Below are 13403 nucleotides of genomic sequence, written 5' to 3' on the forward strand. Positions count from 1 at the left end.
ATTCCAAACATAATGGAAACCCGCGCAACAAGGACGATATCAAGTCGTAGTTCTCTTAAAATATTCTGGAGTTCCAACGCCAGTGATCCACAATTCAACCGAGGCCAGAGATTGAGGGACAGCAGTAAAAGAAACCCCCCTGAAATGGCCACAGTCCTGGTCTGAGAGGCAGTCCACATAGCTGCAAACGCAACGGTGAGGACTGGAAGTCTAATTAAAAACACAGCGCCTTTCCAGCAGCTGTGGCCCGGCCCAAAATGGAATCGCACAGTCGTATAGTCAGAAGAGGGGGAGCAAAGAAAGCCGCAGAGCAGGGGGTATAACGCTATCAGGACACTGCACAAAGTTATATTCTCCAGTCATATCTCAAAGCCTCTGCTGAATTTTCAAAAGTTAGTCCATTCAGAAAGGAAACTGATACACACTTGCATTACATACTTTGAGTCAGGCACAGCAGAAAGTGCACAGCTTGTCGATTAATCCAGATCCTTCTTACCAACACAGGCCTTTGAATCCTCTCAGTCCTCTCCATACCTCGTTTGCCACACTCGCCACACCACGGCAAACCAAGGGGGCAACGCCAGAGTCCGCCGACAGAGTAACGTGTATATCGTGGGACCTAGTGTGAGTGTCTGCCCATTAGCTTAACAAGTGCATGAGTGTATGTGTGTCTGTGACAGGAGAGAAAGCCAGAAAAGAGCGTCGTGCGCCCGAAACTAAGTGAGCGCTCTCTTAACCTCCAACCCTTTCGCGCACACACACACACACACCCTCACACACACATATCCACCCCCCACCTTCACAACCCAGAGGAACGTGAACCTTGTGTAGAGGAAGGGAGCTGGAACTGGCTGGGGGTCAGGTTGCAGGACTTGTGCTACATTTGCAAACTGGGGAAATATATTTAGCCCTGGCTGGGCAGAAACAGGGACGTGAACACACCGAGACCCAGAAGGAGGCTTGGTATGCAGTCGTCAGCCATTCAGTGCCCCAGCTGACGTGGGAGAAGACTGGGGCAGTGCCCAGGGAAACCCCCTCCCCTCTCTCTTTTTTGCTTCAGTCCCCCTTGCCTCTGTCCTGATCTCATTCTTCCCAATCTCTCTCTAGCTCTCTCTGTTTCTTTGTCTATCTCTTGGAAACAGGGGTATCAGATGAGGAATGAATATGGATATGAGCAGAGGTAAAACAGACAAGAGAGGTAGTCAGTGCAGCGTTAGGGAATGGAGGACATGAAGAGCAGCGATCTGGGCTTTGACACTTTGAAGCAACTGGCGCTTGGTGACTCAAGCCTTTGAAGTATCTGTTGAATAGTTACCGCTCATGCCCCATGAATGTACCTTCTACATTTTAAACATTATCCAAAATAGGACACTATTAAAAGGCTAAAAGGAGGCAGTTGGAGAGCAGATACTTGTAGGTGGAGGTGTTGTGGAGGCAGCGGGTAGAAAAGTCTACTGTGTCCACCAGAGGGCAACCTTTGACACAATGACAGGGGCTTCTTCATGGCTATAGGCCCCACCAGCCCTTCCTGACTTGTGTTTGTAACCGGTGACAACAGAGTCAGCTGAGGGACGGTGAAAAAACAGAGAGCTGCTAACACATGTACCAGCTGGCTCCTCGAGCAGCCAAACACAGCAGCAACTGGGGCTCTCTGCTGGGATTCATATGTCAGATCTGACAGGAGGACGGCTTGCATCTCTCCGGGATCTAAACACTCAAAGTCTTCATATATGGCAACCAAGCCAGGATTTGTCTATGGGAAGATTAATGGGTCTTGGTATTCTGATGTCAGAAATGAATCTGTGTTTAAAGCAAAACCACATGCAAGTTTGACTTATTTTACTTTTTTGATGATTCAAATAGTTTTTAAGACATTCAAATTGCGGATAAATTTTCCTATATGGCTTTTTTTGATGAGTGAAACATATTCCAAATATTGCAAAACTCTAACTAACTAACCGAAACAATATTGCAGGTCTTGTAATGCAAATTTAGCACTCAACCTACTAAAATATGTCATATCTTTGCTGCACAGTTTTGCAATAAACTTTGCACTGAGGTGAGTCTTATTCAGGTGGAAGTTCTCATATCACAATGTTGCTTTATTCAACAGCAGTTATCAGTTAGTTATCTATCACATTAATCACACAGAGTATGCTTCTGTGGAGTGTAAATGATGGGATCCTGCACATTTAATAGTGAACTCACAACGCTATTCCATCAAGATAAAGCTCACATCTTGCAATATAAATTTGATTATCAAGGACCTGCAAACTGGAAGATCATATACAATCATGTTAAAAAGAAAATTTTCATTCGACTACAGGGACAACTGTGAAAATGGAATAATTCTGGCCCGCTCTCCTTTACAACGTTGCTTTCGCATATTGAGGTTAGCAAGGATGCACAGCTCTCCACATCATTTCAATCAGGTGGAGGTCCAGACTTGGGTCATTGCAACAGCTTGATTCTGTTTTTTTCATAGCTATTCTGATAAAGATTTGCTGTCTTGCATCTGCAACCTACCTCCACCTCAACTCCAACTTCCATGCTATGTATAACAAAAGGACCTTTTGTGTTTTATCCCCACTCTGTTCTGTGCATCGGTTTGCTGCTGCTCTCTACTGTGATTTGTATGCAGACAAGCTCAAGGATAATATTTCAGTAAAAGCACTAATTGCATGCTCACTACAGTAATGCAATAGTTAGCATTCTGACAGTGTACAAAAGATATGTTGTTTTACTCATTTTTCTAGCTCCGACAACTCAGAATAGCTTCTGGCATTTTCTGTCCTTTAGTAGTTGTTGTTCAAGATTATTGGATTTCAAGTCCACTATGAACACCTGTGTTTTACTTGTGGGTAGACAATGTAGACATACCAGCACACAAGTATAAATACAAACAACAACATTGTCCAATACTGTAGGGATTGAACCCTGTACTGTAAATTACACTTTATGGTTTACACTTAAGCATGTGGAGAGGTGGGGAGGCCCCCCCAACAGGGCCAGACTGCCTAATATTACTTCCTGCAGAGGGAAATAGGAGTCTTCTTTTGAATATAGTATTCCTCATTTAGCAGATTGTTTTTCTTTCAGTTTGTTTTCTTTTTAAACCTAAAGTCGTATCAGCATCGGCTTAAAAACTAAACTACTGGACATCACTGGTGATTAAATCCGGAAAATAAAATTGGTTTCATTCTCTGTAAGAGATGCTTCATGTAGACGTTTAGGGTTAGAGAGGAATAGGAAGTTCAGGCTGGATTTCACATTGTCCGAAGGATCTTGTTGTGTCCTTATTAGAAGTCATGTTTTTATTATAACAGCCTTTCTAAACTGATGTTGCATCATGAAGCAGTGATGGCTGTGTCTGTTTTTTGGGTTGTTAATTTGACAGACTGACTCGTTGTCATTCAGTGTACAGCAAGTGTACAAGGAACAAAATTTCCCTGCAGTTGGTTCAACACAGGGTGAAAGTATAAACACCTATGCTAAATATATAAAAAATATACAGAATCCAAAATTACCATATAAAATGCAATGCTTAAAGCAACTGGTGAAATGAACATATAGAAACATGGTATCCAATTAGATTTCAGCACTTCCGATGACCTCGGGAAAAACGCAAGTGCATAACCCGGCGGTCCTGCACCGAGTGCTGCAGAGCCTCTTTCCAGCAGGGAGAACAGTCCATGGTGGGGGTGTTAGAAGTCCCTGATGAGGGTGTTTTGGCTTGAGATCATGACATGATTGATCCAAAAAGGTGAACATAAATAAGTAAAAAGTATTTTGTTTACTGACATCATCACCAAATACTACTGGAGCAAATACAATAATCCCAACTTCACACAACAGCAGCAGCAGCGGCAGACAGTCCCTGCATGTATTCACACACCTGAAGACAGAGTGTGTTTTTGTTGAACTTGACACTGCACAAACACGTAGGCTGCACCCCCCCCCCCCCACACACACACACACGCACAAACACACACACACACACGAGCAAACACAACCCCATCTAAACATGCTCTCCTTCGTCTCTCCATCCCACTGTGCCTGCACACAAGGAGAGATTCAGTAGCCCGGTTGCCATGGAAACCAGGCCGAGTGTACCAGCCGCTCCACTGTTGGTTGATTGTGGCTCTCGTCTATTCGTGTGTGTGTGTGTGTGAGAAAGAACGAGTGTGCACTTGCGTAGGTGTGTGTGAGACTGTAAAGCCTATACAGGGCTCTGCTTTCAGTTGTTCGGCTAATAAGGGCTATATGTATGAAAAACCTATATAACGCCTTTATGCTTCTTTTTTTGGAATAAACACCTTTAAAAAATATCTTAACATAGTTTAAAAAATTATGGGCATGCGTGGAAACACTCCATACACTTAACAGTTGAGTTGCTAAATCACTTTTTACATTATGTGCAACATTTTGACAGCTCAACATCAACCCTGACAACTCTGGTGAGTGGATCGGATGTGCAGTAGTGTAAGGCATGGGAGCATATTTATATCATGAAGCATGAAATCATCCTTACTATATAGGTAATGCGCTCGTTATACAGCGTGGGTGATATGAACCCTGTCTACCTGTAGTCCACAGTCACAAAGTTAATGAAGAACAAGGCAGTGGGAAGGGGGGTATGTGCAGGCAAGGGATGTGGCTGACCTTTAGAAACCACAGGGGAGTTGAGCTCCCTGTGTTCACCACACGGCAGTGAGATTTTTTTTTCCTGAAGAAACACCAGTACTGAACAGGTAAATGTCATTCAGCTCGCGGCGCATCATTCCCTCTCTCAAATGAAGAGGTCAGGTGGAAAAGGGGGGCTCATTTAGCTGCGGCGCAGCATGTCTTTGAGAAATGTCACAGCCAGACAAGGAGTGCTGCGTGGGTCATGAGCGTGTGATACCCAAACTAACTCCTTCAACCCCCCGAGGAGAAGAAATGTTCACAGCTGAAGAAGAAAGGCTTCTTCAGTCATTCCGAGCAGGAACATTAACATCTGCAGCTGGACAAGTTTAAAGCTATAAGTTGTTCACTACATGCATTGATTGACAGAGAAATCCATGTATACACACATCAACAGGCCGGGAGGGGTCAGATCAGAGGGCATTGGTGTGGCACGAGTAAGACTTGGGGATTGGGATTCACAGTCGGACCTGGAGGAATCTATCCAGATGTCTCTCAGCTCAAACTAGTTGAGAATAATGCTGTGACGCATAGCTGCATCCACAGGGGTTTTAGTAAGATATTATCATATCATGAATGTTTATTTATATAGTGTGTGTGCTGCCTGTGACATGCACAGGTAAAGAGAGAAAGAACTGCAAACATAAAAATGTAACCTACTCTTAACTCTGCAATAAGACGCTTATTGGTTCCACACTTATTCTAGCTGCCATAACAACTTTTTTATATTAAATATTATGTTTGTTTATTAGACCTCCTGTGTACAACCATTACACTTAAATTTATATGTATGGGATAAAAACTATATATTTTTTTACTTTGAAGAGAATGAAATATAAGTAATACAGAGAAAAATATACAGTGAGAATGTTTAGAATCCAAAACTGTTTCTTGTTTCTGATTTTCAGAAACAAACAGATTATGATGCAGTAATCCTGAATACTTCTGATAATTGGGCAATTTATGTTTCAGAAAAATATGTTTTCAGTGCTCACCTTTCAAATTCAAATTCAAATTTTATTTGTCACACACACAACCATACACAGTATGACATGAGGTGAAATGCTCATAGCTGTGCAATGCCCGACCATTAAATGACAGTAGGTTTACAGTAAAATATACAAATTTACAGGTTGCTACAAAATTTACAGATTTTAACTTAAATTTCTAAGTTAAAATCTTTAAATTTGCTAAATTTGTTAAAGTAAAACTTTAAATGGGCATTAAATGGATCAATGATGTATTCAATATAAATATATCAATCAATCTGTATCAATATAAATATGTTGTAAGTGATGATGATTTTCCAGATAAATGTTACTTATCTGAAAAATTCACATATTCAAATAGTTTGTTTTGTGTGACTAAAACAAAATGTGACCAAAAATGTGGTTTTGGTTGTTTTAAACAAGTTTTTTTTTTTTTTTAAATAAAAGTGGCATTGTATGGTAGTTGTGAAAAAATATAACACTAAATATGTATACATATACACTGTTTTTTATTTTATTCTATTTATTTAATTATTTATTTATTTTCCGCCTTCGTTGTATATTGGTTTCTCTTCTTCTTACTTTAGCACCTTTGTGGTTCAGCTACCCAATTTCGCTGTGCAAGAAACTGCACAATGACAATAAAAAGCTCTAAGTCTCTAAGTCTCTAAACGAATGAGAGGTTAAAAAGAGTATCTAACTACATGAGGATCATGTTGTTGATGTTTTCAGTTACTTGTGGACGCGGTGGATAAATTTATGTGCAATAAAGTCACCCGTAGATATTGTTATTATACACATGTTAAAGTGGATGAGGATTACTGTTGCCAATGTAAATGTAACCTTCTGCTGTATCTAAACAACATTTTTGCAGGCTTTAACACAGCTTTGCAGTCATTCTCTGGCACTGGAAGAGTCAGATTAGGATTAATTGGGCTAACAATTTCCATGGAAATTCCTATGAGCTTTGAACAGACTTAATACAAAGTATTTTTCTTTCTTTTTTTAGTATATGTGCTAAAGTAACAGTACCACTAACTCATTTTATCTTCTTATTTTTTCATTCTTTGCCCTGTTGTGTTTTACACTTTTATTTCATATTGTACTACAGATATATGTTAGCTATTTTTTTGTTACAACGTGTTCACTGTGTTGTGTTTTGTATTGATTTACACATTTAAATAATCTCTTGTAACATTTCAATTTGCATATGTTAAAAAAAGGAAATAAAAACTTTAATAAATTCAATAAACCATGAGTTTTCATTAGCAACTCTTGAAATGCAAAGGCACTAAAAGTTCTCACTTGATTCCATTAAACTTGTAATTCCTCATTAAACAAGATGAGGCCAAGTCTGGTGCCCTCATTAAGTCTGAGGGAAGGATTAGGTGTGAAATGTTACCTGTCGGACAAAGCTGTTTGAGGTGGTGTCAGATGAGGTGCTTCCATCTGAGCGCTTAAATCGGCTCTTCCTCTTGGCGTACTTTCCCTGAAGGTTTTGAGAAAAGAGAAAAATAACAGAAAAAGTTTAATTATGTTCCTTTACGATAATTATCTTGACATATTTCTCGAAAAACCTTGTTTCTGAGGAGCATGGCAGCCATTAACATTTGCCGCAGCGTTTGTAAAAGCTTCTGAATATGATCAGGCGGTTAGATGGAGCCAGAGATAAAGCAGCCCAAGTCCCAGACCGTAGAGGAAGTCGAGCAGAGAAAATGTGTCCAGCGTGTTCGTGAACTGCCTTCATTACTTGTCATTTTTCATGTTGTGATGCAAACTGGGACATTGTAATCTGATTGGTAGACCCCTGGCAAACGGCCTGTCCGGGTTGTGCAGAGGCCACACATTGCATTATGAGCCCACCCTGCCCACATTGTCATGGGAACGCAATGCCGACTAATTGCATTTGTCTGCAATCAGAAGGATGGCGTTGTTGTTCTTTCAGCATGAAAAGCAAACTGCTGATAAGGAAATAAACATGGTCGATTAATATACAGAAAAGACATGCTACCACATAGAGAGCACATTAATACACACCTCAGGTAATCATCCTCCTGCTGCTGTATACTCACAGGGGGTATAGCTCAGTGGTAGAGCATTTGACTGCAGATCAAGAGGTCTCCGGTTCAAATCCGGATGCCCCCTAGTTCTCAGCATGTTTAAGCAGGAACAACTGTGGCATTTCCCATTAAAGGACTGCACGGGTGTGTATTTTATCTTGTTTACATAGATCATCTGCACCTGATGTGATTCCTGAGAAAAACACACTAAACGTCTATTTGATTCTTTTTCTCTTTTTTTTTTTACATTAGTTTACAAAACAAACCCAACAGGAAACTAGCTCGAGACAGCCACTCCAAAACACTCACTCTAGTTTCTGGTGAAAACTATCCTCTGTTAATGTTAACTATCACACAGCAGAATAAACTATCTCTCTTTCAGGATTGCTTTCCCCATAATCACAACATACCTCCATTACAGGTTCTGTTTATAACAGCTTTTTACATTTTTCTATATTCCTGTTTTCTTGTGTTCTTTTTGTACAGTGTATGAACACACTGTACAATACATAACACCATAAAAGAGGTATTGGTTGTCTCAAACAGCCTGAGGGAACTGGCATGGAGTTTCTATGAAATGAGTAACACGGGCTAATTTTAGCTTAAAACTTATCAGTAAAATTAAAAAAGGACAAAACTGCCTACAATAAAAATTTGAGTTTTCCTTTTTTGCCCTTTATTTGGATCCACAAAAGCATAAAGCAATAAAAGCTGATATGGATTCCAATCGTATTTTGCTAGTGACTGAGATACAATTGGCTAATCTGTCCATGTTAGCAGGTAGCTAATTTGGACCAATACAAAGCCAGTTTCACCAGTGAAGATGTTTGTTTATTTTTATACACATATTTGACCAATTAAAATGAAAGAATTTTGTAAATAAAAACTGAAATGTGATCATGGGGGTGATCGTGGCTCAAGAGTTTGGAGTTCGCCTTGTAATCGGAAGGTTGTCGGTTTGAGTCCCGGCTTGGACAGTCTCGGTTGTTGTGTCCTTGGGCAAGACACTTCACCCGTTGAAGTGTCTTCACCCGTTGCCCGGTGGCGCCAGTGTCTGGCAGCCTTTCCTCTGTTAGTGCGCCCCAGAGTGGCTGTGGCTACAATGTAGCTTGCCATCACCAGTGTGTGAATGGGTGGATGACTGCTTGTGTGAAGCGCTTTGGGGTCCTTAGGGACTAGTAAAGCACTCTACAAATAGAGGCCATTTACCATCATCATAAATATTTCCAGTGTTTCTCATGACATGAAAAGATATGACTTATGATTAAAAAAGACATAAAAATTCAAAAGAGGTGTGAGTTTACTTAAAAGGATACACAAAAGGTCAGTAATCAGCATGAAACCCTAACATATTCTCTTCAGTGACACTCTAATAAACCATCTGTTTGCTTTATGGTTCCCATGAGAAACAACTGCATTTACCTGCTACTGTTTCCAATCAGCCCCCCAGATCCTGTACACAAACATGCTCACCATTGTAAACACTGAACAACTACCTCAAAACTTCCCAAATGTCCGTATATATTGGCTAATCTTGAATTGGCAGGTGGGATCCAGAGACAGATTAACTACAAGCCAATAGTGAGTGTCCTCGACTCAGTATTTTGCTATCACTGTCACATTATGTTCAACGGGGCAAACCGAGGCCCTTGGATGAATGATGCTGTCACGCCTGCTTTTAAACAAACATGACCTGTTACACCAGCGCCAACTGGTGCGAACATAAAAGCACGCAGCGGCCGAGAGGTTTCCAGTGTTAACAAATAAAAGGGAACACATCTGTTACATGCTCCTCTCCAAAAAATCCAGCTCAGGAATCCATTTCAATCAATCTTAAGCCTCAAGCAGCGCAAAAAATTATCTACAGAGCCTTCTGTGGTATGCTTGATTTAGTATTTTTGATGGGATAGGATGAATACACCACAGGATGTTCCACAGAAAAAAAGACAACCTCTGATGAACCCACAACAATTACTGTGTTAAGTTAATGTTATGTTAAGTTAATGTTAAGTTATGTAACATGGATTTTAATATTGAAATGAAAATATGAAGTGTTGATACAATACATTGTCAATGATGTGGATGGGCAGCTGTACTTTGTGCTGCTCAGATTTAAAAATAGAGGATGACATCACTGCTGGCAAATCTGTCCACCTACACTGACTGAAAGAATCCAAGAATCATGACTTCTCTGAAGGTGTGCTGTGTGCGTTCATGAAAATATTTTGTCACGCAAAAATATCAAACAGATGTTGGTTTGTATTCGGATATTTAACTTATAAGAATAGTCACAATCACAATGTCAGTCCACATCAGTAAAAGGCATACAGGTTGTGCTATTCGGGGTGCTTTACTCTGCCTACAGTTGCTGTTTTCTGTAAGCCGCTTTGCAACCCACGTTCACATCAGCTCATCCTTTGCACGGTTTATCTGACTTTGTCGGTATTTTCATTAATGCCCCCTCTGTTCCATGCCTGGGTCTTGCTCCTGCTCTGTTACATCTCTGCAGCCTGCAGTTTCTGTGCATCAGCTGATAACATTTAATCTTGGTGCTGCTCACATCACCCGTTTGCTTGGCTGTTAGTCTTAGAGCATCCAACTGGCAAATCCCACATAGTGAAAACACAATGTTAATTTCTGGCACAACTTCACCTACTTCCAAGGTGCATGGAGAAGGCTCATCGCCTAAAGACGCTGAAGCGCCAGCAATAATTGTATGATGAGGAACAACTTTAATACCTTACAATGTCAGGTTGCGGCCCTCATCAGGGTCATGAAGAACTATATTGCAGACAGCATTTCAAACATATGCATCCAGTATAAATAACCGCCAATCCACTCAAATGTATAATGTGTAATTTAATTAATCCTATTGATTTTGTGTGAGTTATCATCTAACATTAAGAGGTGATTGTGTTTTGATATCCAGGTAGTAGTAAGATGTATAATTTGGTTGGATAGTCTCAGTTTCACATCTTTCTTATAACAGCAGCCGCGTACTCACTGAAACAAGCTAAACACTCTTTGTTTTCCTAGCGATACAAGACAAAATCCATGGTTCTTGACCTGTGTGTAAATATACTGTCATGTTTATCTGTTTTTCTTGGTAATGTTCTGTCCTTGGAGTCACATTTTGCTGCTACAACACACACAAAAAAGTCCAACAACGGCTGAACTTTTTTTTAATGTTTCACCTGAAGTGTTGACCCTTTTTTAAAATAAAGGTTTTATAGAATCTGTTCTAATGTTTTGTATCATTGCTTTGTATGGTAATCTGCCTTTCAATAGGACCAGACTGGTAAGATTTTAGGGAGGACTCAGGTCCAGCTTCTTCTTTTTTTTAAATAATAAAATATCTATATTGTTTGATGAGTGGACATGCCACAAATCAATTTCTCATTGGGGACAATAAAGTTAATATTGAACCCAAAAGTAGCCTCACAGCCCGATCCCACTGTTTGCTATGCTGGAGAAGCTCCTGTGCCACTAAATATGTCAGCAATTAAGCTGTTAAACTTTATCACATCTCACAGCGTGTGTGATATAAGGTGCATACATGCATTAGCATGCATGTTTTTAGAGGGATCTCTATGATTGGAGCCATGATGGAGCTGATTCCTGTCACTAAAGAGCAGAGAAATGCCAAAGGAAGTGGGATGGGAAGCTTCCTGCTGGTAAACATCCTCCCAGATTAAGTGTATAATTAAGGAGGGTGCTGTTTATGAAAGCAGGAAGGCAGGGAGTATAAGGGGTGGAGGGTGGCACACTGAAAGGTATCATAAACACATTTCATTCTTTTAACCAGAACCTTCTATACAATATTGTGCTCAGAGAGCCCAACTGATCTGCAATGTGACAGCGGTCAGCAGACACAATCTTTAATCTAAGCTGCCCTCAGGCTCCGAAACTGGATAATTTCTCGGCACACAGTTCATTTCTTCTTCCGTGTTAAAGAACTGGCTGGTGAGAGAACTCTGGCCATTTCCTGCAGGATATTAGAAATGTGTCTTTTTTTCTTCTTCTTCTCTCTCTACAGCAGAAACACAAGTGCATATAACAGCGTAGCCCACTGCAGGTCAACATGAACTTTACATCTAATCTGCCTGGCACAAGGGCCGTGCCCATCTGCTTCTCACCACAGCCTCTCAGCAGATAAAGATCTGATTTCTAAAAACAGACATCTCACATGAGGTGAGAAGGCGAGAGCAGGATGGGCATAGTGGCACATTCAAAGTGGATGGAGAGCTGAGGGGGAGAAGTGGGAGTAAAGAGGAGAGAGCGGGACTTGGCAGGGTTTGAAGCGCTGGTTGTCTGTGATGGTGAGGTGTTCTGTTTTTTTTTTCCCCTTCTCCAGAGAGATAATGACTGAGCCCAGCGTGGGTGTGTTTGTTCTAGATATTCTCATCTTTTTTTGTCATCCATTTATGTCTAAACATGCCCACAACGTCATGTCACTTCCTAAGCTACTCTGTATTTGTGGCTGTAAAACAGGTGACATCATGGGGAAATAAAGGCTATCAATGAGTTATTATTATTTTATTTTATTTTATGTTTGTTTGTTTATTTGTTTGTATTTTGGGAGGAGGGGTTACAAAATGGGAAAAATGTCAACAACTTAAACCAACTCCACCTATGAAAAACTCAAGTCGCTCTTTCATTTATGGAAATTATTAAATTCCCCCCCGCAAAAAAGGAAGAAGCTGGTCAATTCAACATGTTACTCGATAATTAGACATCAATTAAACAAAGGCGTGGTTTTCCCGGGAACCCTCTGGTCAGACGGCATATAAACAAGCGTCACATCACAGTTACATAGCACAGACTTATTAACGCCAGAAAAAATGAAACACAGAACAAGGATGTAGCTATAAATCAAAATCCGTAGTGAGGAAAAACTAGAATATTTCATCCATTTCACTTCTTCTTAAAATCATTAATTTGACTAAATTCATCCGTGCAACGTACACGAGCGTCTCGGCACCCCGAAGGCAAATTTATCGACTTAATTGGAGAACAACCTGTTAATCTTCAGAAGTGCAGCAGCTTTAATGTTCACCAGCATCATGTAGAGTATGAATTCAAAATAGTAGACGTGGGATTTTTAACATAATACAATACTAATATTTACGCTTTACCCTCTTCCCGTGTCTTGGTCTTACCTGTGTTTGTGGGTGATGGTCGAACATGTCCATTTGGATCTCCTGGGTTGAGGTCGAAGGCGTCCTGGACATACTACTTTTCTGTACCATTTGATTTAACTTTTTAAAAATCTATTTTCAGTTTCTAGTTTCGTGTGTTTACGATGGTGTCGATCGACTCATCTTTTATTTTTTTCTTCTTCGGAGAGAATGAAGCCGCTGATGCATCTAAGCTGGTTGATAATATAATGGCAACAGCTGCCTCCTTCCAGCCTATAGCGTTACACACTGTCGCACCAGGCTTTTACACAAGAGTCAAGTTATGGGTGTGACGCACGGGTACATCCGGTTATCCTGCTTTCAAAACAAAATTCTTTGAATAGGAAAGAAGCATCACTACAAGTATTGTTATTTTTACCTGTTTGAAAGTTTTCGATGTTTATTCCGCATAGCACATGTTCAAAACTACGTTTGATATGTATAATAAGGTAAAGGTTGTAGAATATTAGAGAGAAATAAATTTGGCAGTGGTG

General features: G+C 40.3%; 1 protein-coding gene and 1 non-coding gene across 4 annotated transcripts in view; one reads left to right on the plus strand and one right to left on the minus strand.

Moving 5' to 3' along the window:
* The window catches only part of cacnb1 (calcium channel, voltage-dependent, beta 1 subunit), a 42273-nt gene extending 29106 nt beyond the window's left edge, over window positions 1-13167 (minus strand). For 2 of the 3 annotated variants that reach the window (XM_085156329.1, XM_085156328.1), the window contains exons 1-2: window positions 12892-13167; window positions 7075-7161 (exon numbers count right to left, since the gene is read on the minus strand). In XM_085156329.1, the coding sequence (XP_085012455.1) occupies window positions 7075-7161; window positions 12892-12981 (177 nt within the window). In that variant the 5' untranslated portion in view covers window positions 12982-13167. Of the gene's footprint in view, window positions 1-496; window positions 5857-7074; window positions 7162-12891 lie in introns of those variants that run through there. The other variant, XM_085156330.1, reaches the window with a different exon arrangement.
* trnac-gca (transfer RNA cysteine (anticodon GCA)) lies at window positions 7746-7817 on the plus strand. Its single transcript has one exon. It is a non-coding gene; the product is annotated as a tRNA-Cys (tRNA).
* Window positions 13168-13403: the final 236 nt, after the last annotated feature.

This window comes from Neolamprologus multifasciatus, chromosome 4 (assembly GCF_963576455.1).
Source record: "Neolamprologus multifasciatus chromosome 4, fNeoMul1.2, whole genome shotgun sequence".
NCBI classification, from domain to species: Eukaryota; Metazoa; Chordata; class Actinopteri; order Cichliformes; family Cichlidae; genus Neolamprologus; species Neolamprologus multifasciatus.